General features: G+C 41.8%; 2 protein-coding genes across 2 annotated transcripts; one reads left to right on the top strand and one right to left on the bottom strand.

Annotated features, from left to right (window-relative positions):
• Positions 1-582: 582 nt before the first annotated feature.
• smtnb (smoothelin b) lies at positions 583-6,321 on the top strand. Its single transcript, XM_034238245.1, is given in 9 exon segments — positions 583-664; positions 764-826; positions 913-994; positions 1,077-1,146; positions 1,148-1,254; positions 1,343-1,469; positions 1,795-1,946; positions 3,400-3,577; positions 4,737-6,321. Coding segments are annotated over 8 exon segments (825 nt in total). The 5' UTR covers positions 583-588; the 3' UTR covers positions 3,548-3,577; positions 4,737-6,321.
• A 724-nt stretch (positions 6,322-7,045) lies between these two features.
• Positions 7,046-11,581, bottom strand: selenom (selenoprotein M; the record flags this gene model as incomplete). Its single annotated transcript, XM_034238249.1, is given in 5 exon segments — positions 7,046-7,224; positions 8,131-8,209; positions 8,327-8,361; positions 8,563-8,598; positions 11,345-11,581. Coding segments are annotated over 5 exon segments (425 nt in total), but the record flags the coding sequence as incomplete, so codon positions are not given.
• Positions 11,582-13,955: the final 2,374 nt, after the last annotated feature.

Below are 13,955 nucleotides of genomic sequence, written 5' to 3'. Positions count from 1 at the left end.
AACTAGTGCCAACACTGTCTCTCTAATCCTCCACTACACATAGAGTTAGAATAAATGCATAATACCACATAATACGTTTAAAATGCAGGTACCCTCTCAGGTAAAGCTTTAGTTTGCACTGCAGAGGTTAAGGTATCACTTTGCCAGTCATCGAGGTCGATCGCAGTGTGCTTTTTCTTTTTGATGTGTGATGTTTTTGCTGTACATATAACTTGACAGCTTTGGCTGGGCTTCGAACCTCCCACCTGTGCTGTGCTGTGCGTGTGTGTTTGTTTAAGGGAATTTCACAGTACTGTGGAAAGAATCTGCAACCTCACATTTAGAAGAGGTTTAGTTTGAATCCATCTCTGCAGCAGTGAGATGAGGTGCTGTCAGTTTGTTTAGGACCTTTTTGTCCTCCTCCTCCTCTTTTTCCACTGACATCATCCCTCCACCTCTATATCCCCTTTCTCCTCTTCTCTCCCCTTCCCCTTCTCCACCCCAGACCAGAGAGAAAAGGAGCGCGACAACCGTCTGCAGGAGATCCGGCAGCAGAGGGAAGAGCGAGGGCAGAAAGGCCGTCCAGGCGTGGGAGCAGGAGAGGTGGGGATGAGGAAGTGGAGAAGTCCGCCGACGGCTCCAGCCTCAGCCAAGTCACCAAGACCAGACCGCTTCGCTTCGTCTGGTCGGTCTCTCTTTTATTTTGTGAAATAGATGGACAACAAATGATAAGGATCATCTTTGTCCGATGTGTTTATAATAAAAAAAAATGGTCCTTTTTTAGATGATGGAAGCAGATCATCACGCAGCACTGTTGTTGAGTCCAGTTATCTGCAGAAAACAGATAGTAAGTCATTTCTTTATTATCATATTTTATAGTCATTACAGTCATATTGTCAATATTATTCACATGCCTGTGTTCATTTATCTCAGGAGGGACACTCCAGTCAAAGTCATACAGCTTCAGCTCTTCCACATCATCTTCCTCCTCCAACACAAGCAAAAAAGTGGGCAGGTAAGTTAAGAAACATCACCACAGTATCTAATCAACGCCTACAGTTTCACCAGTTGACTTACTGTACGTGTCCCTGCCTCAGTGTGTTTGACCGCGAGGATGATACATCGTCTCGCAGCGGCAGCAGTGGATTGGCCGCGGTTGAGCGGACTGCAGGCGGAGCGGCGCAAGGAGCTGATGAGGGCTCAGTCTCTGCCCAAGACCTCGGCCATGACGGCCCGCAAAGCCATGATCGAGAAGCTGGAGAAGGAGGGAGGCGGGTAAGAACAAACGGAGAGGAATTACTACCCAAGACAGGTAGCAGATCAAAGCATGTAAATATCAACACAAACCTGACTTTTCTTTTAGCCCTGGAAATCAGGCGGTCGCCAAGGTAAACAAGGTCCAGCGCTCCACCAGCTTTGGTGTTCCCAACGCAAACTCCATCAAGCAGATGCTGCTAGACTGGTGCCGTGCCAAGACCCGCTCGTATGAGGTGAGCTCCAGCCCGACAACACAGTGTAGGGCTCATCTTTAACGTCAGCCAGTGGAGCTAAACCTGAAGATTAAGACAAGATGGGCTGAGATAATATTTTCCTTCTATAGGAATGTTTCCATCACTTACCTGGGACTGCCTCCAAATGTAATCAGAATACCTTTATTCGTCCAACAGAGAGGACATTTACATTTGTGACGGCGAAAAAGAGCCAAAGAAAGCCTAATGTTAACTAAGAAGCATGCATAAAAAAAATATTAAAGATTAAAAAAAAGTTACACAATTTACAAAATGCACATCCTAATCTGTCTGTCTCCTCCCTCAGCATGTGGATATTCAGAACTTTTCATCCAGCTGGAGTAACGGCATGGCATTTTGTGCCCTGGTGCACAATTTTTTCCCTGAATCCTTTGAATACGAGTCCCTGAGCCCGAGCAACCGCAGGCAAAACTTTGAGGTGGCCTTCAACACAGCAGAGTGAGTACACACACACAACTGTTTCCCATAGGCTGTATATAAAGATACACATACGGTCTATGATTTGTCCGCTAACCACATCAGTTTCTGTTGTTGTGTTAAGCTCTGACTGAAAGTGTGACGGTCCACCGACTATGTTGGAGAAACCACAACACGGCAGTGAAGCTTTTTGTTAATCATGGTGGAGAAAATGTGAAGAAAATGAGGAGAAACCAGAAGAAGAATCTTTGCTCTAAACTTCAGAGTCTAAAGCATAAAGACATACACTTTAATCTTCAATCCAAGCTTGTGAATGCACATTGAAAAAAAATTCAAAACGACACATTTCCCTTTCTTTGTATCATACACACATCCTTCTCTCATTCCTCTGTAACATCCACTTGTATTCAGTATTGCTATATACCAACTTCTACTTGACCCTGAAGTTCAGAGACGGACCCAAAACGCGTGAAACTCCTCGACTGATGTCCCGATGTTAACTCCCCTGTCTCTCCCAGGTGTATCAAACTACCTCAAGGCTCTAATAACTCCACCTTTAAACCACCACTCCCCACCTGTCCTCTACTATGATAACTGCTGCTCTAACCCAGAGACCCATGAGCAAACCCACCCAAACCACCACCAGGTTAACAAATACGGACGAGCTCCCGCCTATTACCTCCACATCTCCCCTCCTTTTTATTCCTAATACCTCTCTTATCCTCTCTCTTTCAAAGCCCCTCACCCACCTGTGTGTGCGTGTTTGCTCACATGCTCTCAGCAGTTTAATGTCCATGTTGATGTTATTCACGATCTCGACACCGGACTGTCACCCACCCACAGCCCCCGTCTTTCCACCTTTGTGTTGCACCCCCACCCACTTCCCCAGGCACTGCTGACCCTCCAGTAGTTTGCTGTTATCTGAAATCCCAACACACACACACACACTCCTGTGCACCAGTATGTTGTTTTTTTAGAGTCACCATATGATTTTGTCTTTGTGTTTTTCATCTGCAGAACCCTTGTTGTTTTTTTCACCGTGTCTTGTGTTCTCTGAGAGATCGCAGCCATGCTAAAATGGTCAAAAGTTGCACAGAAAAAAACAACAAGAAGCAAAAAGGCTAAATGAGCATCACCTGCCGCTCATTTGACGTTTTGTTTGCAAGTGTGTTTGTTTGCCACATACTGTACGTATCGAGATGTTCATGAAGCATGTCAACTCATGGATATATTTGTGAACACAGAGAATGTAATGGTATTGTTTCTTTTTGTGTCATTTCTGTCTCCTCACCCTGGATCTTCTTCGTTTGGCTGCTCACCGCTTAATCTGTTGTCCTCCTCCTTCCTCTCTTTCCCACACTTTGTCCCGTTTCTTCTTCTTATCTGTATCTTCTCCCTTCTCCTCCTCCTATCTGTTTGGTTCTTCCTTTCCTTCCTGTCTCCCCCCCCCTCCCCCTGCTGGGTGTGGGCACAGGAAAATGGTGGACTGCCCTCAGCTGTTGGATGTGGACGACATGGTGAAGATGCGCGAGCCGGATTGGAAGTGTGTGTATACGTACCTGCAGGAGTTCTACAGGGGGCTGGTGACCAAGGGCCTGGTTAAAACCAAAAACTCCTCCTAGAGTCGCACCTCAACTAAAACTGAACCCATGGTGAGAGAGGGGGGCGAACCTACAGAGGAACCACACTCTGGTTCTGAGGTGTGGTGTGTGTGTGTGTGTGTGTGTGTGTGTGTGTGTGTGTGGTGTGTGTGTGTGTGTGTGTGTGTGTGTGTGTGTGTGTGTGTGTGGTGTGTGTGTGTGTGTGTGTGTGTGTGTAGTGTGTGTGTGTGTTGGTGTGTGTGTGTGTGTGTGTGTGTGGTGTGTGTGTGTGTGTGTGGTGTGGTGTGTGTGGTGTGTGTGTGTGTGTGTGTGTGTGTGTGTGTGTGTGTGTGTTTGTGTGTGTGTGTGTGATGTGTGTGTGTGTGTGTGTGTGTGTGTGTGGTGTGTGTGTGTGTGTGTGTGTGTGTGTGTGTGTGTGTGTGTGTGTGTGTGTGTGAAAAGTGCTTCAGAAAACTCCTTTATTGGCCGCTTTTGGAAATATGATCCCTCATGTTAATCTGAAGCTACTGAAGTACGAAGTACCGTGTGTGTGTGTGTGTCCATGTGTGCATTTCTGAATAGTCAGACTATGGCCCAGGCGGAGAGCCAGGACCATCTGCAACACTTTAAAAGGAACTGCTGTTTCACAAAGCTTCAAACAAAGAGGTTGAGAAACAAAGCAGGCTGTGTTGTCTGCTGACCTTTGATCATGTGTGAATTTACAGGTGTTTATGCTTGTTAAGCCTTTTTAAAATCGTAAAGTGCAGAATGACCCCATGTCTGCAGTCCTTAAATAACAAAACCAAGTTTATGTTGTTGACATTTATTTTCTCATGCGTGCCGCTCCTGTTACTCAGGATGTCTGGAGGGTTTACAGAACGTGGAGATATAACGCCACCCTGTGGTCACTCACACGAGGAACCTTCGTTTCTAAAACTGTTTATCGAAAGTTTTATCGAGAGCTTTTAAAGGGTTTTCCACACATTGCTTTAGAGAAACGGAGACAAAAAGGATGTAAAAAGAAGAAGTAAAACATAACCACGACAAGGAAAGGCCAAGGAGTTCATCAGCGATTTCTTTTCAAATGTAGCGGTTAACATATTTGGGTTATGATCAATTTAAAGCACCTGACATATGATTACATATGAATAATAATGAGCGATCATCCGATCCTCCACCATCCTGTCTGTCCCCTCTTCTTTCTCACTGTCTCTTGTATGCTGTTCCTCAGGACGTACGCCAACTGCATGCCTCTGCTGGAGGTGGAGGACATGATGATCATGGGTAATAAACCCGACTCCAAGTGTGTCTTCACCTACGTCCAGTCTCTGGTCAACCACCTGCGCAGATACGAGATGTCCATGGGTCGGCCCTGTCCCCTCTGACCTCTGACCTGAGGGTGAAGCCTGGACGTGGCATCATGGACAAGTTGGGGATTGTGTGTGCGTGTGTGTGTGTGTGTGTGTGTGTGTGTGTGTGTGTGTGTGTGTGTTTGTGTTCGTTTGCGTATTATCTTTGTTGGCAGTGGTGATGTGTTTTCATTATTTCATTAACACAAAGTCCGTCTTTTTACAGCAAGAGGGCGGCAAAGTTTTTATAAGACTACCTTTTCAAAGCTTTAAAAATGTAATATTTTTTTACTCTGCTTTGTACTGGGAACATTTTAACATGCAGAAGCCGTGTTACCACGCTAGTGTACTACAAAAGAGAAATCTTTGTATAGTATTTCCCCTTTAAGTTATTTTTTACTATATCTCTGCCATACTTTTGTAATTATAAACCTTGTTGGCATAGCTGTAGGTAGTTCCACAAGAAGAAAAATATACCGTTCCGTTATTTGGTTTTTATCTCGGTACTTTTGAATTGTTAAGACACTCTGGCTGCTTGAAGTATTTGAATTAAGTTATTACGATTCTGATGTTGATGTAACAGTTAGCATATTACTATTTAATACAGAGGCACAGGGAAGTCCTTCATTGTTCAAATGGATGCAGCGAGTAAATCTCACCTTTCTGAATTTTAAAGTGCTACTGAGAACATATTTAACACTATTTGAACTTTTTAAAAGTCACCTGTATAATATTATTCTAACAGTGAGTATATTTGCGGTCAAACAAGTTTTTTTTATTCAGGTATATAGAAAAAAGAGGAGTGGGCTGAGGTCATTCGGATGACTTGTATAATGACTTGATTTGTTTGTATTGATGGCATATTTAGAAAAACAAAATGTGTACAGCAGTGCTGCCTCACCCCAGCATCACTGACGTACTGCCACACACTCACACACTGCTCTTTTAGAGGGCTTCTTATTTATGCTTGAGTAGATTTTGTTGAAATATATTATTTTTATTTTGTTAGTGTGTAAATCATGCTTTGTTCAAAGCGTCAAGCTCAAGCTATTAGGATGTTTTGTTGAACTAATTGGGGTCACTTTTTGGACGAGTTAAAGGGCCTGATGAAAGCCGGCTTTCTGTTTCAACGTGAGTCATCATGACTGAACATAACTGCCAACTGTATATTTTACAACATAAAAATGAATTTAAGGGTGAAAGATTTGTATTATGCTTGTAAAAATTAAGATTCCTTTAATAAGAAATTCTGATTGTCTCAGAGCTTAACGAGCTCGAGGAAACATATTTCTTAAAGGTTATTTTGTTGTTTGGAGAAATTTGAGATGATTCCACCGCTGCCGAATGAAAACAGAATACCTTCCACGGAGCAGTGAGTGCTGTAAATAAGAGCTTAACACATTATAATTTCATGTTTCTTTGCACCACAGTCAAATGTGAATTGAAATTAAACCAATTTGAAATGAATGTATTTGTTTGCTATTATTGCTCGTTAGCCTTTTCCACACCACAATCTACCTATTGGCATTAACAGCCTGCCCTCCGTCAAATCTAATCTTTGAAGCAGGCAAGAAAACCTAATACTACAACATAGCAAAAACATGAGATTATTTTTTCAAATATTTTATTATTTTCTTTTACAGTGCTTTCACTTGATCCTCTTGTGTGCTTCAGTCCGACCACCAGAACATGCAGCATCAGCCTCAGGCCAGACGACAGGTTTCAGCCTGAGGCTTCATTCAGTTTCACAGTAGGTAGGAAGCTGTCAGACACACAAGGGGAACTCAAGGGAGGCAAGGATCCTGAAGAAAGCTCACATATAATGGACCAAAAACAAATGTAAAACATACACATTTCCAGTCTTGGTGTGGAGAGTAGAAAAGCATTCACAAAGCACCCTGGTTGGATGTTATCGCTGTAAAAATAACAAACATCAATATGTGCAAAATTCAGACTTTTTAAAGGCCTGTTGCTGATGCTAAGATTGTTTCCAAGCCCAAAAGCTGTTCCATGGTCTTCTGGTCTTATTTTGACGTGCATTTCTGTCATCAACTGCATCAACCAGCTGGTCGTGGAGCAGCTTTGGGGCTTGGTGGAAATGTGAGATTGCTACTTCAGTTATAGGTCAGTATGCTTGTCTTCTACGTTGGGCTCTGAGGAGGCGTTCTCTGTGGCGGGGGAGGAAGAGGGGGAGGGGGAGGAGGAGGGGGAGGATTCGTACGGCGGCTCATCTTTAAACGGGCTGTCCTTGGCGGGGGAGAAGCGGAACTCCTCTGGCACCTCGTCCTCAGCTGCAGTTTTCTTGTAGAAACCCAGCTCCTCCAGCAGCTGGTTGATCTCTGAGCGGCTCATGTCAGACAGGGCGATCCGCTGTGCAGGACACACAGGGTTATAATTCAAGTTTAAATGTACTTTTCCATCAGTGTTAGATCTGACAAAACACAACTTCACATTCATGCTAATGTTGCTCTGTGTCTGAGAGAAGTGTTGATGGAACTGTTTGCTAGGAAGTGTACCACCTCTAAAAAGTGTGATCAGATCAGGCCAAATGTTTTAATGCAGCTATATATTTCAACACTGTCTTTATTTCACTTAGAAAATGGAATAAGGCCATTTATATTTTAAAATGCAGTTTTATAATTATGCTTGAAGTCCTTGTGTGTAGGATAGGGCTGTCACAATATCAGATGTATACATGATTAGAGGGGCCCATAAATCCCAAAAGCAAAATAATGATATCTATAACAGTTATGAAGAATATAATAATAATACATAGTTGAATTCATCTTTAACTTTGTGTACTGTCAAATATTTTGTTAATTACACTCAAAATCCAAGTGTAGGGAGGGGAACATGAGTGAGTCTGTAACCATGAGTATACAAAAGCTTACAAAAAGTACAACGACAGAAAGTGAGATTTAAGAGGTTTTTGCACATTATTATATATGTATATATTATTGACATAAAATACTTTAAATATATATATATATGAGGTGCTTATTGTTCATTCTGGTTAATATTGCAACACGTTGGATGGGATTTTCAAATTGATAGTAGTCACAGGTTTAGAAAGACGCCATTCCCCTCACTTTTACTGATCTAACCTCTGGACTCTGAGAATGAATGGATTGAAATCAACTCCAATATTCTACAAAAATGGTCACATTATTTTGTATAACAGATGATGTAAGCATTCGCAAGGTCTAAATATACTGTAGGGGTTTTGATCTATTTTAAAACGAGTACAATGTAAATGGCTTCAAAACAAACACTTACATCCAGCTCTTCAAAGTAGTGGTTCAGGAGGACGAGCTCAGGGTCGGCCCCAGGAATGTGCTTCATCACCAGATTATGGCTGAGGTATTGACGGTCAAGGATTGGCACAAAGAGAAAAAATTGTACTTTTTACAACCTGTAAAAGGACATGTTTAAAAAAAACAAGAAACAGCAGTGTGCTTGAGGGAAAGGATACTAAAGAGGAATGTCCTGGACCACGAAGGCTTTGACCTGCGGACAGAGGAGGGGATTAATGTTTTTCACTCAGGGATGGTTTCAGTAGCAGATCTGTGGAGGATTATGGGAAACTCTAAATGTAAAATGTTTCTCAGTGAGCCAACACTTTGAGGCAGTGATTAGGCTTCAGTCTGCGTCCGACTGTGTGTGTTGTCCACTTTGTTTCTGTGGATTAGAGGGAAAAGGGCAACTTACCTCTCTGAGCCTGTTCAGCTGTCATCCACCACACGACTGCCAAGAGACACAACAAAAGATCACTATGGTTATTAGCAGCTCTCAGACTCAGGAATTGAGACATCACCTGGGTTAGAGGGGCTTTTCTATTGACATTTTGTTGGTTCAGTTTTAAAAGTAGTAGTATTCTTGTTTTCTTCTTTGACTAATTCTTATTTTTTATTATTACTATAACTTTGCCTTTTTTAATTAGGAAAGTATTATCATTATTGAATTCAAGAATGTGTTCAATTTGTGATCAATCAAGTACATATATCTATTTAACTGAATTTAATTAAAGAGTTTTTTTAAGAAAAAGAAGCAGGGCAACACCATATTCTTTAAAATGATGCTTCAAAACTAAACACATCTGAAACAGGAAATGGGACATCATAATAAGGAATTGGATAACTATTATATGTATGTGTCTTGAAGCATACTTTGAATAACCTCTGTCCAAAACAACTTCAGTTAAGTCTCTCTGATGTTCTGGTACCACTGTAGCGTTGCACCCATATATACAGTCCATGGTTGCGCCTTAAGAGAGAGAGAGGCTTCTTGGAAAGGATCCTTCCTAACCCATTTGAGCAGAAATCCGAGCCACAGGTTAAGAACCGAGTGTGACTAACACAACAATAGCAAGATAACTCGCTTTTGTTCTGTGGTGCTGGCACTGCAGGCTGGTGATTTGGTGACACCCTGAGGGAGAAATGCCTGGTTTCTCAAGGTTGAGTTACAGACACTTTTGTTCAGAACCAGACTTTTAGTAACACACCCAGTCCCTTTTCAGCTAAATTACAACTAAGTCACCTTTACCAACGGTACCGTTATTACACAATTGTCTGAGAAGCTGTTGTACTTAAATCGGTACCATACTGTAAACCAGTGGAGGAAGTAGTACTCAGATGTTAAGTACTTGAGTACAAGTACAAGTACAAGTACCAGCGTGTAGGAATACTCTGTTGGCCAGATACTGCAGATTGGCCCATTTCAGAATCATATAATAACATGTTTTGATTATAATTATTGATGCATTAATTTAATGTGTTTATCAAGGCTGGTAAAGGTGCAGCTAGTTTGAATTCCTGTGTATGCTGCAGGGTAGCTTGTGAATTTACTCCAGGTGCGACTAAAGTCTGATTAGTGTTGATTATATTTCACAACATTAAACCAAATCTGTATAGTAACGAAAGGTAATAAATAAATGTAGTGGAGTTAAAGTACACGATCTACCTCTGAATTGTAGTGGTAGGCTAAGTAGCCTACAAAGTAGCATAAACTGAGAATACCCAGGTAGAGTATAAGTAGGCTACTGTATTTGAGTAAATGTACTTAGTTACTTAACACCACTGCTGTAAACGCATGGAGAAGATCCATCCAGTTTACTACAGCTCATCTCATCTCCTGGAAGGATCTCTCACGCATGCGCCTAGCACCGAAATTCAAGGAATAAATGCATACATTTCACCAAACTGGACTCTTTAGGATAGAGGGTGTTGTTTTCTCATACTGATATTCTGAACAATCTATGCTGTTGTATTTGCTGTAAAGTGTCTCTACCAGCGACGTGCAGTCAGGGGAGGCAGAGCCTCACCTGTCATACTCCAATGTAACGGAAAAACAACTAAAGAAAAAATAAATAGTAATAATAATAAAATGTCTCTACTGATCTGTGTTGTAACTTGTAAATGTGATTTATGTATGATTCCAATCACTTTTTATAGTCAAAATTAGCAAATTTGCCGAGCTCCGCTACAACTACGGGTAGCGATGAGAAGTGAGGCAGGGACGAGCTCTGCCTCGTAAACCCACAGTAACTGGCTGGAGAGCGGGCACTAATTTACCGCGGGCACTTATTTTGTGAGCGCGCTCAAGCCAGTTACTGTGGGGTGAGGTGAGGCCGGTGAGATGAGCTCTGCCTCACCTCAGAATGCGTCACCCCACAGAAACTGGCTGGAAAGCGGACCCTAAGCGCATGCCTGCACCATCTCACTGTATGTCACCAATGTAATGTTTGTAGATCCCTTTATTACATTTATCCTCGCCATCCATAGTCTCTAAATAACTTATTTCACGTATGATATTTAGGCTCGCTGGTCTCATCATACAACGACAATGAAAAAAGCACCAGGGGAGGCAGCCATAACCTCTGCCGCACTGAAGGGGGCGCAAGTGAGCCCACAGGTTCTTGTTGCTACTGTTATTCTACGCAGAGACGGTAGACGCGACGCAAACAACAAACTAGACTTTTGAAACTAGAGGAAGATAAGGAGGGAAGATAAGGAGGACTTTTACAAAAAAGCAATAGAGATTGTTGTCCAGAAGGATAGCATGGACTTCAAGTCAAGGTAAGACCCCAATTGTAATGAAAATGGGATCTTACTAAGAAAGAACAATCCAATATTTAGATTTTGGGTATCCTTTTGTTGAACGGTCTGTTAAACTAAAAAAGCTTTTGAAAATAACCGAATATGTCGATTATGGTCAAAATATGATATTTGTAAATCTTACTCTGAAAGAGTCAGTGCCTCACCAGCCATGAACCTCACCGCACGTCACTGGTCTCTACTGTAGGCTATTTTTTATTATATGTACAGCACTTTGGCTCGACCAAAAATCGTTTATAAATGTGCTATATAAATAAAACTTGATTTGATTTGATTTAGAAAAAGACCACCGTACACCTACAAGGAAAGTACACCGTCATCGTAAACACAACCAGCCTGCAGTCACGTATGCAACATAAACGCTTCCTTTACTCTACCTCCACCCTCGCTTTCGCCAGCCCTTCCAGTTTCTTCAGGTCCACATCATGGGCCGAGGCGCAGTGGAGCAGCCCGGCCAGCACCACCAGCCACATAGTTCCGGTTCTGACCACCGAGCACCGGGACCAGCACCTGCAGAGGACCGAAGGTGAGCAACCTGAACCCCGCTGAGAGGAGAGATGTGCAGCTATTGTCACGTCCTCCTGCCACGTCAAATAACTCCCCCCTCCCAGGAAGAGAGGGGAGGGAGGAGGTGTGCGCATCTGTTTTCTACGAGATCTCCATCCGAATCAGAAACAGGTTTATTACCAAGTAGGTTGACACGTACGAGGAATTTGACTTGATGTCATGGAGCATACATAAGTAAAACTCAAATAAAAAAAACACAGATCTAAAACTATTTTACGAAAACTATAATAACATAACAAAATATAAAAAATATAGTGAAATATAACAGTATTTACATAGAAATAGAATGGAATGGAATAAAATATGGAATAAAATTCGGCACTAGTAAAAAAGAAAACATATTTTGTGCATTGTGTCAAGATAAAGTGAATCCCATAAAGTTGAGTAAAGTGTGGTTAATCCTCCACATGTTAATGGAAAACAAAACACTGTAAAACCAGTGGTGTAAAGTAACTAAGAAGATTTACTCAAGTCCTGTACTTATGTACAATTTTGAGATACTTTAGCCTACTTTACTTGAGTATTTCAATTTTTTGTTACTTTGTACATCTACTCCATTACAATTCAGAGGTGACTCGTATACTTTTACTCCACTACACTTATTTTACAGTTTAAGTTACTTTGCAAATTTGGATTATCTATATAATCAACACCTAAATAAGACTTTAGTCACACCTGGAGTAAATTCACAAGCTACCCTAGTATACAAAGTGATTAAAACTAGATGCACCGCAGCTAATCTTTTTTTTTAATATACTTTTTTGAAGTAGGCCACAGGGTGGGTGAAACTCAGTGTTGCCCCCGTAGAACCACCTATGTATATGTTAGGCAGAAGATGGCAGGTGGTCTACGATATTAGCCTTTACAAACATCACTGCATAATTACACTCCTACAGGTGACCATGAACATGGTAAATAATCTGGAGGGGATTGAGAAACTCATGAGAAACTCTATAGGCCAGGCCTACAAAGTGGATGAGTTCCTACATTTAGTCATATTTAATTATGCAAATACATGTCAAGAAATGTGATATTTGCCATTTTAGTTATTTACCACTTGTATGTGGAAGCAGATCTATTTCACACATTTGTGTCCTGAACAGTACATTTGTGAAATAATTATGATATGTTTCTAGACATGAGGCAATTCTTGTCCAGGTTGCTAAATTAAGGTTTATGATCAGGGCTGCACATAACTGGTGCGCAGGTGCGCATGCGCACCTCCGCCAAAAAAAGAGCACCGGGTCATTTGAAACAAAGCGCATTTGCGTACCAACATTGAGAAGGAGAGAGAAAAGAGAAAATAGAGGAGAGATGAGAGAGAGAGAGAGAGAGAAGAGAGAGAAAGAAATTTGCGAGTTGCATATGAACCATGATATGAACTCAGGGCCGGCCCGTAGCACTGGCTAGATGTTCGCCTAGGGCGCCAGATCTGGGGAGGTGCTGCGCTAGCAGTTCTGGGAGGGAAAAAAATATTTTGACCGTTGGGGCTCATCCTAATTTTCGGCCTTGATGTAACAATATTCACAATTAAGTAAATGTAACACCCTTTTCACCCCGGTTCCACCTTTCATTTGCCCTGTACGATGGGCGCTGTAAGTGATGAAAATGGGGGATGTTGGCTTATCTGGCGCCCGCAGCTCACAGACAAAATGCGAGGTAGAGAGGGAGGGTGGTACCAGCGCTGTTGTTATTATAATCTGGTGCCGTGCTAGCTGCTCTAACGGAGATAAGAAGATGTTTCTACAATAATGTGGAGGGAGAGTCCTCTCCAGTCAGACTGAGAGGCTGATAAGTTAACTACAGCTCAGTGAGGTAAAGGACTCTTAGTCTAAATTCAAACGGTTTGGTCACAATTTATGTAAGGCACTCCTTTGTAATTATTGGGATAAACAGGTTTTAAATCATTCCAATGTATACTATAGGACAGTAACCAAAAATATCCTTTAAAACTGGAGATTTAAAAAAAAAGCATAAATAAATAAATGTTAAGGTAAAATAAGATATGAATGAACAACACAAATAAAATAAGTTACATTCATTTGTTATTGGCTATGGTAGGCTATTGGTTATGTTCACATACTTATTTGATTACATCCACTTGTCTAAGATGACAACAGAGACTTTCGACCCAAAACTAGCTGTTGACTTGTGGATGCAAGCAGCTAATCGCAGACTCAACCAGAGAGAAAGAAGTAGGGCTACATCATCAGCTACCATGTCTGACAGAGAGGAAGACAGTGAGGAGAACAGTCAGGAGGGTAGTGATGACAGCTTGTAGGATTACTGGTCGTGCTAATGTTGTCTTGTGTTCACCTCTGCATGTGTGTTCTGTGTTCACCTCTGCATGTGTGTTCAGTGCCGTGTGTCTGGCAAATAAAGTCAAGACCCCCTCAAAAGTTACGGTTTATTTCATTTTAA

This window comes from Gymnodraco acuticeps, unplaced genomic scaffold (genome assembly GCF_902827175.1).
Source record: "Gymnodraco acuticeps unplaced genomic scaffold, fGymAcu1.1, whole genome shotgun sequence".
Lineage (NCBI taxonomy): Eukaryota > Metazoa > Chordata > Actinopteri > Perciformes > Bathydraconidae > Gymnodraco > Gymnodraco acuticeps.
This window is presented reverse-complemented; position numbering and strand designations above follow the sequence as displayed.